The sequence below is a fragment of the Abramis brama genome (assembly GCF_963993115.1).
Source record: "Abramis brama genome assembly, chromosome: 23".
Taxonomy (NCBI): Eukaryota; Metazoa; Chordata; class Actinopteri; order Cypriniformes; family Leuciscidae; genus Abramis; species Abramis brama.
The window spans coordinates 9,612,676-9,629,063 of NC_139985.1; the positions used below are offsets into that span (position 1 = coordinate 9,612,676).

General features: G+C 37.8%; 1 protein-coding gene across 2 annotated transcripts in view; it reads left to right on the forward strand.

The window, feature by feature from the left end:
- The window catches only part of arhgef10la (Rho guanine nucleotide exchange factor (GEF) 10-like a), a 137,372-nt gene extending 130,530 nt beyond the window's left edge, over positions 1–6,842 (forward strand). For both annotated transcript variants that reach the window (XM_084101079.1, XM_084101078.1), the window contains 2 exons: positions 1,475–1,597; positions 3,570–6,842. In XM_084101079.1, the coding sequence (XP_083957205.1) occupies positions 1,475–1,597; positions 3,570–4,105 (659 nt within the window). In that variant the 3' untranslated portion in view covers positions 4,106–6,842. The remainder of the gene's footprint in view (positions 1–1,474; positions 1,598–3,569) is intronic.
- The last annotated feature ends 9,546 nt before the right edge of the window (positions 6,843–16,388 follow it).

Sequence of the window (16,388 nt, forward strand, 5' to 3'; positions counted from 1 at the left end):
ACTACCTAATGTTAACGGATTAACTTAAAATCTTGATGATTATGATGCAGAAAAAGTTCTAGTACACATTATGCATCAACTACAAGGACATTTAATAAAATATGCAATATGCATTTTTTTCCCAAACCTCAGCATCTTATGTTTTCAGCATTCATGAATTCATATGCGTTACTGTAGTACTGCAGATTTATTTGACAATATATTATCAAGGTGATCCCTCTTGCACAGAAACAGAATGTATAATAGGTGAATGTTCTGCAGAACTGGACAGCTGACATTTCTAAGAATGAGCTCTTCCTAATGCAGTGCATTCGCTAATGTTTTTTCATGACCTTCAGTGATTTCCTGGTGACTAACTACCATACTGAAAATGCTTCATTTACACATTAGCCAAAGACTCTCCAAGTTCTATAGCAAACTACAGGCAGCATGCCGTGAAAATTAATCAATTAGCCACTTACCGTTCATTCATGCAAAGCGAGCCACCGTCTATACCTGCTGAAGACTCTGCTGTGCTCATTCTTCTTTGATTTAATTATACTGTGGTTGCTTTCTGATTTCTGGGGTATAGGGTATTGTATTTGGGTATTGTGAATAAAGTCATTCAGATGTTCCATGTTGCTTTTTGTCTAAACAACAGCAATCTAAATGTTGTCATACCACTGCTATAATTGACCAGTTCAATAGACATGATGAGTGCATAACGGTGTGCTCTTTTTTGTTGTTGTTTTTTTACCTGGGTCACAGAAACGATGATTGTTGATTATAAAAGCAGAAAAGTGTTATTTTTTAAAAATTCTATTCAGTTCTCATTTATTTCTATAGCGCTTTTCACAATGCATATCATTTCAAAGCAGCTTTACAGAAAAATACATGTTTTTCATGTTTTACAAATACACACAATAAAACAATCATCTCATTAAAGCAATTATTACAGGTTGTGATCATAATGATTACAATATATAGTAAATTTGGCAGTGGCGTATGTTGATTCAGAGTTTGCGTCATCTGAAGTCCTCGCATGAATTGGAGTCATCTCTTCACAGGTATTGGGTCATCTGAAGTCTTCGTAATGATCCAAATTGGAGCTGGCGTACTCTCTAGTTACCTCGGGATGGACATCCCGAGATAAAACAGAAAAGCAAATGTAAAATAATTAGAGTAGCTGCTGTTCATAACATTAAGTAAAGATAATCATGTGCACTGGATCTGATATAACTGGAGTACAATGTTATGAGGTGCATTATGTGTCTTTAATCAAAATTTAAACTGGGAGAGGGAGTCTGAGCCCGAGCATTATCAGGAAGGCTATACCAGAGTTTAGGAGCCAAATGCGAAAACGCTTTTAAAAAATATATATTCTTTAGCATAGTTTGTTCTTTTCAAAGTTGGCTAAAAATAGTATCATACTACATAGATATAAAGAAGTCGTGATGGTGATACCTTTTTTTTCTTCTTCTTTTTTCTTCTGAAGGTCAGAAGAGCATGAGAGTTACCAGCCTGCTGATTTGCCAGGGGCTGCTATGGGTGGGAACTGCCCAGGGCATTATCATCACCCTGCCTGTGCCCAAGCTGGAGGGCATCCCCAAAATTACAGGTACACAGATGGGGGCTCTTCATAATACATAACTTGCCTTTAGTTCTTTTGGAAAGTCTCCTCTGCAATGACAGGACAAGTTGGCCCTTTGTTAAAAGAACCCCAAAATGTAACTACTGTCATTATTTACTCGATACCATGTTGTTCCAAACCTGTGTGCTTTTTCCTGTGGAACACAAACATATAATTTTGTCTTTACAAAGTCTTTTCCGTTTGTCAGTTCATTGCGAAGCTCTCTAAAAGTAGTTTCAAATGTCTAAATGTTTTTTCCTGTAATGTAAAACTGAATTTTCCGTATCCATTACTCCAGGCTTCAGTGTCACATGATCCTTCAGAAATCATTCTAATTTGCTGCTCAAGAAACATTTATTTTTATTATAAAATTTGTGCTGCTTAATTAGTTGTGCTTTTTTTTTTTTTTTTAGATTTATTGATGAATAGAAAGTTCAAAAGAACAGTATTTATTTGAAATATTTTGTCTTATTGTCACTTTTGATCAGTTTAATACAGCTGAATATTTGATTTATTTATTACAAAACAGCAGTGAACGGCAGTGTAATTTAAAAGTCAATTGACTACCTTTATGAGTTTTTGGAGCAAGACATCTGGGGCATCACCACAATGAATTGTCTTTGTATGGAAAAAAATCTTCAAAATTGTATCTTTTGTGTTCCGCAGAAAAAGAAAAAACTGTCTAGGGGATGGGAACAAGCGAAGATTAGTATAATGACAAATTTTCTGAACAATTCCTTTAAAGGAGACATATCATGCTTTTAAATTGTTCCTTTTTACATATAAATCATACATTTGTAGTCTATATAAAGCGGAACTGCAATGCTTGGGTCTGAATTCCTCATTATTATAGCTCCACAGGCCCCTTTTCCACCCCTTTTCTGATGTGCGTCTGAGAGCAACTCGTTTTGGTGCGGTCTCTTTAAATACAATTGAGACACTTCATACCCCGCCCCCTCTCCAGGTTGCAGAGGTTCAACTCCACCCCGTTCAGCCATTTTTGTAGTCTGATAGCAGAGATACGATTATCTAGCGGCACAGAAACTTTTTATTCACACGTTATTAACAAAATGTCAACAACGGAAGACTTGTCCAGCCAGCCTTACATGTTCGAGCCAGAGTCGGAGCAGGAGCGAGATGAAAATGAAGACGACGAACCTGTTGAACAACGTCTTCATATGGATGTATCGCAATGGTGTGTTACTGTATTTACACATGAAACTTTGGTCTTCCGACCTTTTACCACCGTGCCGATTTATTTTGATTAATATGTGCGAGGGAGAGAGAGCAAGACAGCGTCTAGTTTGGAGACGGTGATGTCTTGTTTACACTTTCGCCTGGCTCCGAGAGAGAGTGCGCGCGCGCGCAACCGGGTCTCTGCTCGTTCTTTCAGTTAAACATGCGCCACAAGCGCGGCAGTTCATCTACATTAGACGGTGTAATGAAGCGTGTGGGTTACTACATCCAACAACCGAACATTTTAACTTACCCTCTCATAACTTCTGCATCCTTTAGCTTGGACTACAAAATTGCAGCGAGAAATAAAAATGGCGGATTGCTCGAAGTGTTGGGCCGGAAGTCAATGTCCTTATTTGGCAGTTCCGCTGCAAATACTGTGACGTAATAGTTCAAAAAACGTCATAGATAACAGAAAAATCGGAACAGGTTGAAAAATATGACCAAAACAGAATATAAAGATATCAACGAAGCACCTGAAGAGAATAATTTCATCTTTCTGTACTTCTAAACACTCCAAATATACAACAAAATGCATTTAAGGGCTAAAAAAGTGCATTTAGCATGATATGTCACCTTTAATTCGAAGTCCTTTTTGTATGTAATATGCATTTAAATGTGAAATGATAGAAATCAAATTTTAAGGTTTTTCTTACCCTCTGGCATTGCTGCTTTTTTTACTGATTAAAGCCGTCTGAGCTCTGTGTGTTTTACTGTGGCACAGGTAAGGGGATGATATCCCTTAATGCACACTGTGGGCCTGTGGATTTCTTAGTTGCCCTTTCCAGCACTTTATCTCCTGATCTTCTGAAGCGGGATTCTATGGTGGAAGGGCATGATTCGGCCTGTGGAGTGGAGGATCGGAGTGACTCGTCGTCTCAGGAATCTCTCCAGCAGCCCAGTGTTTCCGCCCATGTGGAGGGTAAAGGGAAGGGGCGGGGCTTGTTGCTACAGTACCGCCTCCGCTCAACCTCAGGGTTGCCTGGGCGACCGTTAACCGCACGAGGGGACGAAGCCTCAGACTCGTCTTTAGAATCTCTGGAACACAGCATGGAAGATGGCTCTATTTACGAACTCAGCGACGATCCAGACATGTGGGTCAGGGGTCGGCCCTGCGAGAGGGAAGGGGTGAGGAGGGACAGGGTAACCTCGGTAGCAGTCATCTCAGGCGGGAAGGGCTTCCGTCGACTGAAGGAAGGTTCGATAGCAGCCACCACAGAAAGCATGCTTATGATCTGGCAGCTTCCTCTTGCTGTTTGAGTTGAAATTATGTTTAAGGAATAGTGAAATTAAAATTTTGTCATCATTTACTCACCCTCACGTCATTCGTACTGATGTACCGGTGACTCCTTTCAATGCAGTTACAATAAATGGAAACGGAAGATTTAAAAAAAGTATCATTAAATATGACTTATTCTTTTAAGTCATATATTTGTGTGATAAGCACTAAATAATTAATTTAGTGCTCATTTTTCTCAAGTGCATCAGTGTTACTGGATCATTGAGTCAGTGTCTATGTTTATATGTCACCAGCTTTAAATCAGAATTGATTTTTTTGACATGCGCACACTGCACAAATTTACAGAGTAATAACTATTCTCCTACATTGGTTCTTTATTAAACAGCAGACTTAATATCCATCTCTGGTCATAATTTGGAGGCAATGAGTATATGAACCATTGTGCCATGCTGCTTATATTTCTGTGGTCTGTGGATGAGAATCCGAAACAAGGACTGGTGGGACATTGTCCTGCAACTCTTCACAGTGAAAGGAGAATTTTAGAATGACGGGACTCTCATTTATTTCACGCTTTATTCAATGGGAATAACAGCTCGTCCTAACAGTCCTTTCAGTTTAGGTTTTCAATCCGATCAAGCGTTTACATGTCCTCTCGATCGGATTAGAAAAGGAATAAACTACCCCTTTTCCAAATTTAATTCTGATCGAGTTCAATCGGATTAAGGTGTTTACATGAAGGCTTTTCAGTCCGATTGAGCCGTCAATTCGATTACTAATGGATTATTTGGTTGCATGTAAAAGTAGCCAGTGAGTTGACCTTGAGAACTGATTCTTGAACAAGTCATCCAGACCGATTTTGTGAACTGGCTCACCTGATTCATTTAAAGAAATCTGACTCAAAAGAAGAGTGGTTTACAAATCAGACATCACTAGGGATGGATGTCAAGATTTTTGGTGAAGAATTATGTAAATTTTGATCTGTTTCTTCACACAAAGCTATCTGTGCTCCATTTTTGTGTGCTTTATTGTCATTTTGGACCCTTCTAGCTCCAGTCCTCATTCATTTTTATAATACTGAAAAATGGTAATCAGGATAGTCAGAGTGAACAAGTAATTTGGGTTTGGAAAGACATGAGGATGAGTAAATGAAATAATTTTTCACTGGGCATGTGTGGTACAAAATGTGAGGCTCGCAACTCTACTGTTCACTATTCCAGAAAAAGAATGTCTCCTATATTAATTGATCTTGTGATTTTGGGAAATCCAGGTCCTCAGATGAAAAATATCGCATGACTCAAAGGCTCATGATAAATTGTCAGTTAATTCTGCTTCTGTCAATACATAGGAGGTGTTTTACTTACCGGTAGAGAATGCTGATCCATGTATTAAATCTCATTCTACCATAATCATGGCCTACACTATTCAGACAGAACATTTCCTTGAGGGCCTCAGTCTGGTCGACCTTTAGTGAATCATGTTCTTTGTAGTTAACCACGCCACAGAGCTGCTCGGGTATTTTATTCCCCCGCATCTGAAGAAATCATATCAGTGGAAAGTAAGAAGCAAAGTTAAAGGGTTTTCCATGCTCTTGTGAGTTACTCAGAGAATACTTTCACCCTTTGACTCTTGATAATGTGAACGCATGATTCTCAGTTGAAAGTCAAGCCTGAGCAGGTCAGTGTTAAAAGCTTGTGAAATGGGTTTCAAAACACTTGACGGCCTAAATTTCTGTGATGGCGAATTGTAAAGCTTAATTAAAATTCTATTTTAGTGGACACATTTTTTTTCTTCTTATAGACACAACCTGAAAACATTTTCACCATATGGCAGTCATTATGAAACTTCTGCTTAAATCACCATTACTTAACAAGCAAGTTCATTAGCAGCTGGTGGTAGAAAGATACAAGCACTACTAATTGCAGGAAAGTTGTGGATCTTGTGAAGCTTTTGATGTTTATTAGATCTTGTTGAAGGGCATTTAATGCTGATATTTTGTGTAATATTGCACTTCCATCTGCAAGCAGTTGGTTCTCCTCATTCTTTGTTCTTGTTTAATCCACATTCAAGACATTCAATAGTCTTCCGTTGGGAATTGTGCCAGATGCACATTATATTATGATAAAGGGAATTGACTGAAGTAGTTTTTGGTACAAATGAACAAGCAGATAAATAATAAATTCATTAATGAATAAAACTCTTAAAAACACCAGCTTGGCTAGAATTGGAGCCCAACTGAACCAGCATAGACCAGCTTGTTTTAAGCTGTTTTGACAGCAAACACCTCTAATATTCTTTAGAAATAGCTACTGAATAATACAGTTAAGTGATTTATTTTTCAACCCCTCACTACTTTGTCATCATTCATTTTTCATACCATGCAACATTATGAACGTACGAAATGTATAATGTGTCCTGGTACTGCAAACTTTTTAAAAATGGTTGAACTTAAATTGTTTTTTATTTGCAATACAATGTAAAACATTTATGAAGGGCATAGTATCCCACTGGATATAATAACTGTAGCACTACAACAGTCATTCATTGTTTGGATATTAAATGTGTAAGTAAAAGTGAGTTAAGTTTAACATGAATAATACAAATTGTGCATTGTCCATCCATATGAAGTAACCACTTGAAGTTTCCAGTTGTGCCCCAAATACACTGAATATTTAGGATTTTTTAATACTAATAAAATGTAGTCTCGTACAGTATGTTTGTCAATTCACTGTTACTGGAATAAAAACGTGTTAAAAATGACCTCTGTGTTTGATTCTTGTTAACAGCCGTGCTGTTATCCGTGCACATATTAGACTGAAGTAAATGTGTGAAACCCTGAATACTGTAATATTCTTGGCTTTTTTCCCCCATCTCTTGTTGACCCACACAAAAGTAAAAATCCCTGTGATTACATATGATTTACACAGAGATGGTGGTTAAGTACGATGCATTAAACGACATGCCACGCTGGAAAAACCCACAGGCTGCATCAAAAGGTCAGATCTGAATAAATGTATGTGTGTTGGGACGGTGACAAACTCAACCGTTGCTGCTGCCAGAACATCTTAGATTTGAAAACAGAGTTCAGCACCTCTGTGCCCAGCAGAGTTACAGAAGTTTTTAATGGGGTTTCTTCCAGATTTGAATTATTCATAATGTCCTAATTTGCAAACTGCCTTACTTACTTAAGAGTATTATCTTATGCATGTTATTCTGAACATAGCCAAAGACTGTGCTACTGTATGTCTGTTTCTGGTCATAATTCTGCTGTCAGAGGAAATGAGCAGGTTCCGAAGTTCACAGATTCTCATGTCGAGCACCAGCTCCTTTTTGTTTGAAAAAGGGGTATGTGTGTAACCCAAGGACACTTGGGTGTATTCAGATGGCGCATGAGAGGTGTAAACACAGCTGTGAGAGTGAAATGGAGGTTCTGGGTTGTGAGGAGTCGGACAGACCAAATCTCCTGCTGAATCTCTTCATCCTACTCCTGCTGGCTTCAGAACGCTGGCCTTAGGCACATACATGACTCAGAGCCCACTTAACCCACGTAAGTGTAGTTTACAGCATTAAGGGTGTTTGCAGTTGTGATTTGCGACCAAATTGATTGGAGATTGCAGTTCTGTGAAACAACTGCACTTACATGCTGTTTCCCAGAAAGGTTTTGTTCGTTACAAAAGAAAATCACCCAGGCAGGTTATTTGCTGAGGAGAAAAACATCAAACAAGTTGAACTTCTGATACATTTACATTTACATTTATTCATTTAGCAGACGCTTTTATCCAAAGCGACTTACAAATGAGAACAATAGAAGCAGTTAAACTAACAGTAGGACAACAATATGCAAGTGCTATGACCCTTTTCAGTTTTATCTAATGCAGTACATGTAAAAAATGTTTTTTTTTTAAAGTCACATTTATATAGCACTTTTTACAATAAAGATTGTATCAAAGCAGCTTCACAGTGATAACATGAAAATAATACAACAAAGTTTGTTTCTAGAAGAAAATTGCGTCATCGTATAATAATGTTGAATATTAAATGTCCCCAACTAAGCAAGCCAAAAGCCAAGGCAACAGTGGCAAGTAACCAAAACTCCATCAGGTGACAGAATGGAGAAAAAAACCTTGGGAGAACCCAGGCTCAGTCGGGGGCCAGTTCTCCTCTGGCCAATGAGCGAACTGTGTATGATTATGATTCAGGCAGCATTACAGGTCAGAAGTCAGATTGGATCAGAACATTCAGAATAGTATCCAGTTCCATCTGGTTGGAAGTCGGAGTCATCACGCCGGTATGAAGATTTACAGTATGGTTTGTTGAGGATCAGTGCTGATGGCTGTCGTGTCGATGAGGCCCTCACAGGGCTGATGAGGATGGCACTTCAGGGATGCGTCGTGGATGGGTCTAGGCGCAGGTCCACCATCTGATCTGGATATGGCCCGGATCCGGCTGACTTCAGTAAACCTCAGAAAATAAACAGAAAGAGTACATCAGGTGTTATAGGAAGTGTCCCCGGTTCCAGCTGACCTAGTCTATGCAGCCTAATAATCATTTAACTGATTTGAATAATAGAAATGTAATGTTCTATGTGTATGCCAGGTAAAAGAGATGCGTTTTTAGTCTAGATTTAAACTAACAGAGTGTATCTGCTTCCCGGACAATGTCAGGAAGACTATTCCAAAGTTTAGGTGCTAAATAGGAGAAGGATCTGCAGCCAGCAGTCGATTTTGATATTCTAGGTATTATCAGCTGGACAGAATTTTGAGATCGCAGTAGACGTGAAGGACTATAATGCGTTAAGAGCTCGCTCAAGTACTGGGGAGCTTAACCATTTAGTGCTTTGTAAGTAGTCAGCAATATTTTAAAATTTATACGATGTTTAATAGGGAGCCAATGCAGTGTTGACAGAACAGGGCTAATATGGTCATACTTCCTGGTTCTGGTAAGAACTCGAGCTGCTGCGTTTTCGACCAACTGGACTTTGTTTATTATGCATGCAGGGCAACCACCCAGTAGAGCATAACAATAATCTAGCCTTGAGGTTATGAACGCATGAACTAATTGTTCTGCATTTTTAATTGAAAGCATATGTAGTAAATTAGTTTTAAGCCTGTATGTTTTTGCCGTAATATTAGAAATTTGCCACATAGCATTACAGACACATTAATTTTTTGCAGAAAAAGCAAGTCACAGCAGTGATTATTTCAATTGCTTTACAATTTGCATAAGTCATTTTTTGCGAACCCTTGTAAAATATTCCAGTGGGACAGCAGCAACACAGACAAACCGAGATCACATGGTGCCACATGCTGAGTCAATAACGCGGGACGAGTCTGAACGTTTATTCGCCCAACATAAGCCAGTGATTGTACAGCAGTGCTGAACTGCATTATAATACAGAGTTTAGAGCTAGAACGGTCGTTTACCAGCCGCACTTTTGCCTTGGATTCAGCAAAGAGAGCTAGGTTGCAATGCCACCGGTTTGGCTGACAAACAGACCCGAAAACAGCAGATACACGTGTGTATTGTGGCACTAAAGGTGTCAATTAACCGCGCCCGGGGAGAGTTTTGCCTATCACGCAACACAGCTGTGAGCGCACCACATGCTCCTCAAGCCTTAGGAATAATTTACATGCAGATAAATATACTGCTGCTGAAAGCTTGTTTTATTTTTCAAAAAAAATAATAATTCACAAACGCATACACTATCTGTTGACAAAGAGTTAATGATTCGTACAGAGAATGCAAAAGGCAACTTCTCTGCTGCCCATATCTGTATTTTCCATTAAAATGTGTTAAAGAGGCATGTGACGTGTCCAAGACATTTAGTATTTATGATCTTTGGCTGAAAAATCTAAAACAATGTTGACGTCAATCAGACCTGCATGAAAGCGAAACGTACATTGATGTATTAAAGGATGACAGTTGGAGCATGAATTGGTAACTGGCAGCTTAAAAGAAAATACAAAACTGAATTTGAATGGTGTTTTTCTAATTCACAGGTCTATCAATTGTTCATTTTACTCTGTTGGCTTCACTGACCATTGGCTCCAATGGTTGGTAAAAAATATATATTTTATTTCAAACCAATGAATCATGTACAAAATGAATAAAAATGTGATCGTCCCACACTGTGTTAGACACCTAGGAGGAGACTTGTGGCATATCCATGACATGTATAATACAGTGGCCCCAAAAAGTAGTGGGACAGCTTGTTTGAATAACAAACTAACTAACTTTTCAATCAATCAATCCATCTGTTTACGCACCTTTACCTTATTTTTATCATTCTCTGGTTAGGTAAGTAAGTCGAATCTGGCCTAAATTATAAACACTTTCAAATACAATCGGACCGAAGACTACTCTGTGGTCTATTCTGGCTCAACAACATAAATCAATGCCCTGGGAGGTAGACTTTATTATAAAAATAGAAGTCAATTTATTGATTACAATTAGTATCTCTAGCAATAGAAATATTCTACATACTACTGTATATATAAGTATTATGTAAAGTACAAATATCAAAACGTTTTTCAATCAAGGCAATATTGCCGATGGTTCTGGTGCCGGAGACACTCTTCAGGTAGTCACGAAGCAGCATCTGATGTCACTGTTGTTGTCACGGATATTTAAAGATAAATTAATGACCTCCCCAAATGAGGTCATCCAGACTGGGAACACTCCCTTTAAAAAGGCCTGTAGTATGTGTTGTTCTCTGCATTTGGCAAGTTCCTCTCTTGTCGGCATCACTTTTCATCCACAGCAACGTACTTCCTGCATACTACTTATAAAGTTGCTCTAGTACATGTTTTCTTCTCTACTTTTAGCTTTAATAAGTCCTCTGTAGAGTTATTCAGTATGTAGAGCAGATCTATCTATCCATCTACAGTACAGGGATAGTTCACACAAGATGTTTCTGATCGACTTCATTCAATAGACAAATAACATAATTTCTCTAAATATTTTCTTTTATGGTACAGAGAAGAAAGAAAGTTATACAGGTTTTGTACAACATGAGGGTGACAATTTTCATTTTGAGGTGAACTATCCTTTTAAAAATAATGTGCAAAATACGATCGTAGTCTTTCTGCTTACATTTTTTTTTACTTTTACTATAATGCAATGCGTTACTTGCTGTTTCTTCGTAATTATTTGTGAAATGTACAAGCAATTTTTTGAATGAAAACCTTTTTTTTCAGTGTACTTTGTGCAATATAAAGTCTCAACCTTTTCATTGTTGTATTTTATATTCTGAAGTAAAAACTGGCTTCCATGTATTTTAGTGGATGTATGTAAGTCAGAATTTCACACGGTGTCCTAGCAGAGTAAACACTTGTGTAGTCAACAACACGTTCTCACACCTAACTCGCCACATATTGACGCTTGGTCAGGATGCCTCAGCATCACTTTTTAACTCACATGGTACCCCTTTAGCGTCATTTTTCGATATGCAGGGTACTCCATTGCTTTCAGTTGTTTGCCTTATCGTCAGATCAAGATGCATGATTCTTTGCATTTGTAAATGTAGACATGGTTTTATGAATATTTATAGGCTACTTTTATATTTTGGAGCAACTAACCCCACTCCTACCCTAAACCTATCCACTCCTAAACAATATAAAATGTGTAACAGGCAGGGACATCTTTAGGCCTATTTTAGGGGGGCTGAAGCTACCCCAAAATGTTCCTAGGCCCCCCTAAATGATCATAAGAACAACAATAACAGTTCGATTTATCAATAACCGTATCCTCATTCATATTTAGGCGCAACAAATGATATATATCCATCTACAAAAAATAGACGAAAAGTCGGAAGTTGGACAGTACAAAGAGTCGTGCTGCTACTGGCCAATTGACACTTTTCACACGCTCTCACGCCACACATACATTTAACGTTACTCACGCACAGAAAAATCGCGAAGCAAAGAGGACACGGAGTGACGGAGACCAACAGACTTAGACAGAGTAGGTTACTTTATGATATAAAAGAATCTCAACTCTCAGATTCTGTCAATTTTATTACGAAATTCAAACAATAAATACCGTTTTGGCGCTTGTAGATGTGACGCGACAGATTCCTAGCGCACGTGAACCGATCATCTCTACTAGCTAATAGTAAAAAAACACGAACACTGTCGAAAGATACAGTAGTAGACTACAACTTACCGAAATGTATATTCCTCATACATAATATCGATCAATCAGTGTTTTTTATCACGTGAAGAGGTCAATAACATAGCTGGAGAACAATTATGTCACATTTACCTCAGGAAAGCCATTTAATGAACATAGGCTATAGCATGTAGTTGGCAAGAAAAAAAGGTCTATAGAGAGTATTTTGCTAAATATGTGTTCTATATTACATATTTATTATATTTTTTACTTATATCATTAAATAAAGTTGTTGTTATTATTTTAATTTGAGTTATTTTTAACCTTAAATACTACCAGCTGATAGGGCTCTCTGTATGTTTACAGCATTAGGTGAGTTATTTTTTTCTTGAGAAAAATTAACACCTATCTTGAGTACCTAATGTTTATCCAAATGAGTCAATATTAAATCAAATTACAATAATTGAACTGAATTGAAATAATAAAAAAGCGTAGCTTACCAGAAATTGAACCATGCACCTATCATTTTTGATCAAAGATGTGGCTTAACTTCAGAATTTGAACTAAAATCAGTATTCTTATGATTGCTCTGAACATTTCTGACTAAGTTCAACAAACATTAAATTAGGGTTAGGTAGTGTGACGGTGTGACAGGGTTGAGACTAGGGTAACAGGGTTGAAGATGGTAACGGGGTTGAAGAGACAAATACAGCTAAACATACATAGTTGTTTTTTACTCAAATTCACTAAGATTTTCTATAAAAGTTACAAATACCCTGGGGGCTAAGCCCCCCCCTGTCTTCCAATCCTAGTGACGTCCCTGGTAACAGGCAAATAAAAACACAGTCACGGGTATTTATTGCAAAAACTGGCCAAACTGTTTCTTTCATACAAATGCTATTTGGTTTGATATTTTGTTATGTAATGCAAAAATACTGTATCTTCAATGTTCAAATAATTAGGATACCACTGTGCATAATTCAGTCATTTCAAAAACCTCTTCTTTCCTCTTCCTTCTTTCAAAAACCTCTTCTTGTAAGTATTAAGCTTTGCATTTTGTAGTGCTTTTTTAACCTTCAAAGAGGTTTACGGCTCAAAACTATTTAGGCCTTCACCTGAACTCTTTGTCTACCTCCATAGAACCTAGATCAAATGTTTTTGTTAACCAGTGCTTTGTAAGCTAGGAATGTTAACATTCCAGACCTTCAGTTTTTTCTTGTGCTTTTCTAGGCTGCATTTGGATTCAGTCCATGGAAGAGTAATAATCGTCTTATCTGACATGAGTCTAAGATTCTGCAGGACAACAAAAAATATGACGCATCCTGAAAAACAATAACCGAGGGGCCAAAGCAATTTTTGCCATTTCCCCTGGTATTCTTTCTGAGAGGCTGTTGTTCTACTGTGTTCAGTGGCCTGATCTGAATCAGGCATCGCTCATCACTCATAGCTGACAAATAGATGGCATTCCCATGCCATTTGTTTTCAACTAACTCTTGTTTGACAGATGCACCCTGAGCAAAGACGCCTGTGAGGGAATGTTAATGGAAGAGCTCTTTTTCACCTGGCCTGTTCTTCCCACCATGAAAGCTTGCTTACATGTACAGCATAGCCAAGTCATTCAGAAGCACTCATTCAAGAATCTTGTGGTGAAAGAAGAGGGCTTAAATGTATATGTTATAATGTAGACATTTAAAAGTGCATAGTGTTTTGTGTTTTGACAATATGGGAATGACAATTCATGGAATAGGTCATCCCTAATAAAAAATAGGCTACACTTTAGTGACCACTTTCTGTGCATTAGAAGTGAGGATTTTTCAATGATTCTTTCTGCTGGTTATCGATACACCTGTAGGTAGCAGCAAGTGACTGCGAGCAAATCATTCTTTCAAACAATTCGTTCAACAACACTTAAATACTTGAAGAACAGCATACCAAAAGAGTAGTATGTCTGAATACATAGTATTTGAAAAACAGCAAGGGAAAGTACCCGGATGCCCTACTACTTTCGCCAAGATTCTGAAGTGCGCATTTCGATGGACACTTTACTATCCCATGTGGCTATGGGAGAGTATATGAATGGCAGTGTTGCAACACATCTGATTCACCAAATCTTTTACTCAAATACTTACCTACTACTGTACATGGTAAGTATTCAAAGTACTTCCTAATTCACAGTATTCATAAAACAGATGAAAAGTAGCCAAATGGCCTACTACTGAACTTCCGGTGAAAATCTGAAGTGCATATCCAGTGGTCACTTTATATCCCATGATGCCAAGAGAGAGGATTTTTGAATGCCAGTGAAGTGATGCAACTCACACTGGTCAGTCACATGACAATGACAACATGCATGTAGTATGTCTTTATGACATTCATACTATAGAATGTGCTTTTTAATGTTTGAAAAGTAGGCTAATTACTTATTCAAAGTACAAACTCAGTATGCGATTTCAGATGCAGCCAGTTTTTATGGGTGAGTCAGTGAAACATTTTATAAATGTGGATCACTGAATAATTTGCGATTTGTTCAAAAACATTGATTCACTCAGGAACACCATTACTTTGTGTTATTTGAAGTGCAATGGTGGCTTTGTTTGGAAACTGTCAATATTGTGTCTAAAGTTTAAGTTACTAACATTTTGACACACTCGTAATAGTGCTGTAAGTCTGACAAGACCATAGCGTTCTGCAACCTCTTCTTTCTCAACGTAATGTAATGCGATAATGTACCGTACATTACCACAAAATAAACCCTCTGGCCTGATCTCCCTGTCAGAGTTTGTTTTACGATAATGACCAGCTGACTGTACATACTTGCTTACTTAATGTAGTCATGCCGGAGGAGAAATAGGTGTGTAATGACATAAATGAGGAATGCTTGAAAGATTGCAGCTTGTTTGCTTTGCATTTGCTAGCAATATCCCGAGGACATCCCAGTGTGCTAAGAAAGCCCCTGTGCTCTTGTACTGCTGGTTGTTTTCTTAAGCATGAAAACAAAAGTGTTTGCCTGAGGGGGAAACAGCTGTCACCAGGGATACGAGCTAGCACACAGTTAGGGGAGCAATTCCCAAATCTGCTATCAATATTTTACTCTGTAAAAACCAGTGAGACGTTGTCTGTACTGGTAAATAAATGCGCACTGTAAGGTATTTATATATCAACATATTTCAACATGAGTTACTAGTACCATCAACAAAAATATATCGACTCTGTTCAAGTGGATGGTTAGCTTTTTTCTTCATGATACCAGGATAGTTGTATTACCCTCACATTTTTTGACTTAACGCTCCTTGAAACGTTCAAAATGGGTTTTAATTCAAGTTACTGTATGTATGAATTGCAGTTTGTTTAATAAAGTTGTGTCAGGTCCTTGACCTATAGATGTACAATTATATATTTTATGGTGAAATTGTGAAAAGTAACTATACTTGAACTCTGCACTTGAACAAAATTTGAACAGTTTGAATGCAAATAAGCTTAATAAGGTTTCAAAGCAAGAAAGGTAAGAAGTGCTGGATGGAATATTTAAACACAACATTTCTTTTCTTTTGATATCAGAGGGAGGTTAAGCAGAAAATAGTTCCAGCCGCACTAAAGCAACTGCCTGATAGCAGGTGGATCTTAAAAGTAGTGCACAGGCTGTGTCTATTTTTATCCTAGAGCATCAATAACCCTCATTACGCAACATGATACTGTCTTGTTTTCTTGTCACATAAACAGATGTGTTGAAATCAAAGTGCTGAGCCATTCTGTTCACAGGCATCACTGAAAAGATTATTAGAATCAGAGTGAAAATAAATAGGACTTTAATAATCTACATACACCTACATACAAAATCACCTCTGTTTTTGTGCAATCGAAACGTGACTCCCGTCTTGGTTTCAGGATCAGGTTCACTGTTCCCACTGGGTGATTTTGTTTGTAATGCAGCCCAACAAATGTGCCATGACAGATGGGACATAAAACCCCAAATCCTCTGTTTAAAAAAAGATGATAAAAAGGAGAGTGTGAATTTTACATTTTAGCTTCAGAGCAAATGCTATTTGGATCATCTAAATGACCTATCAATCTGTCAGAAAGCATGACTTCTAATTGGGCTTTAAGTGGAAATGTACAACCCAGTTTTGAAACTAAATCGAGGAAATGGGAAAATCTTTCGGAGGATGTGACAGCCCAAGGTTTCTACTGATATCTTCA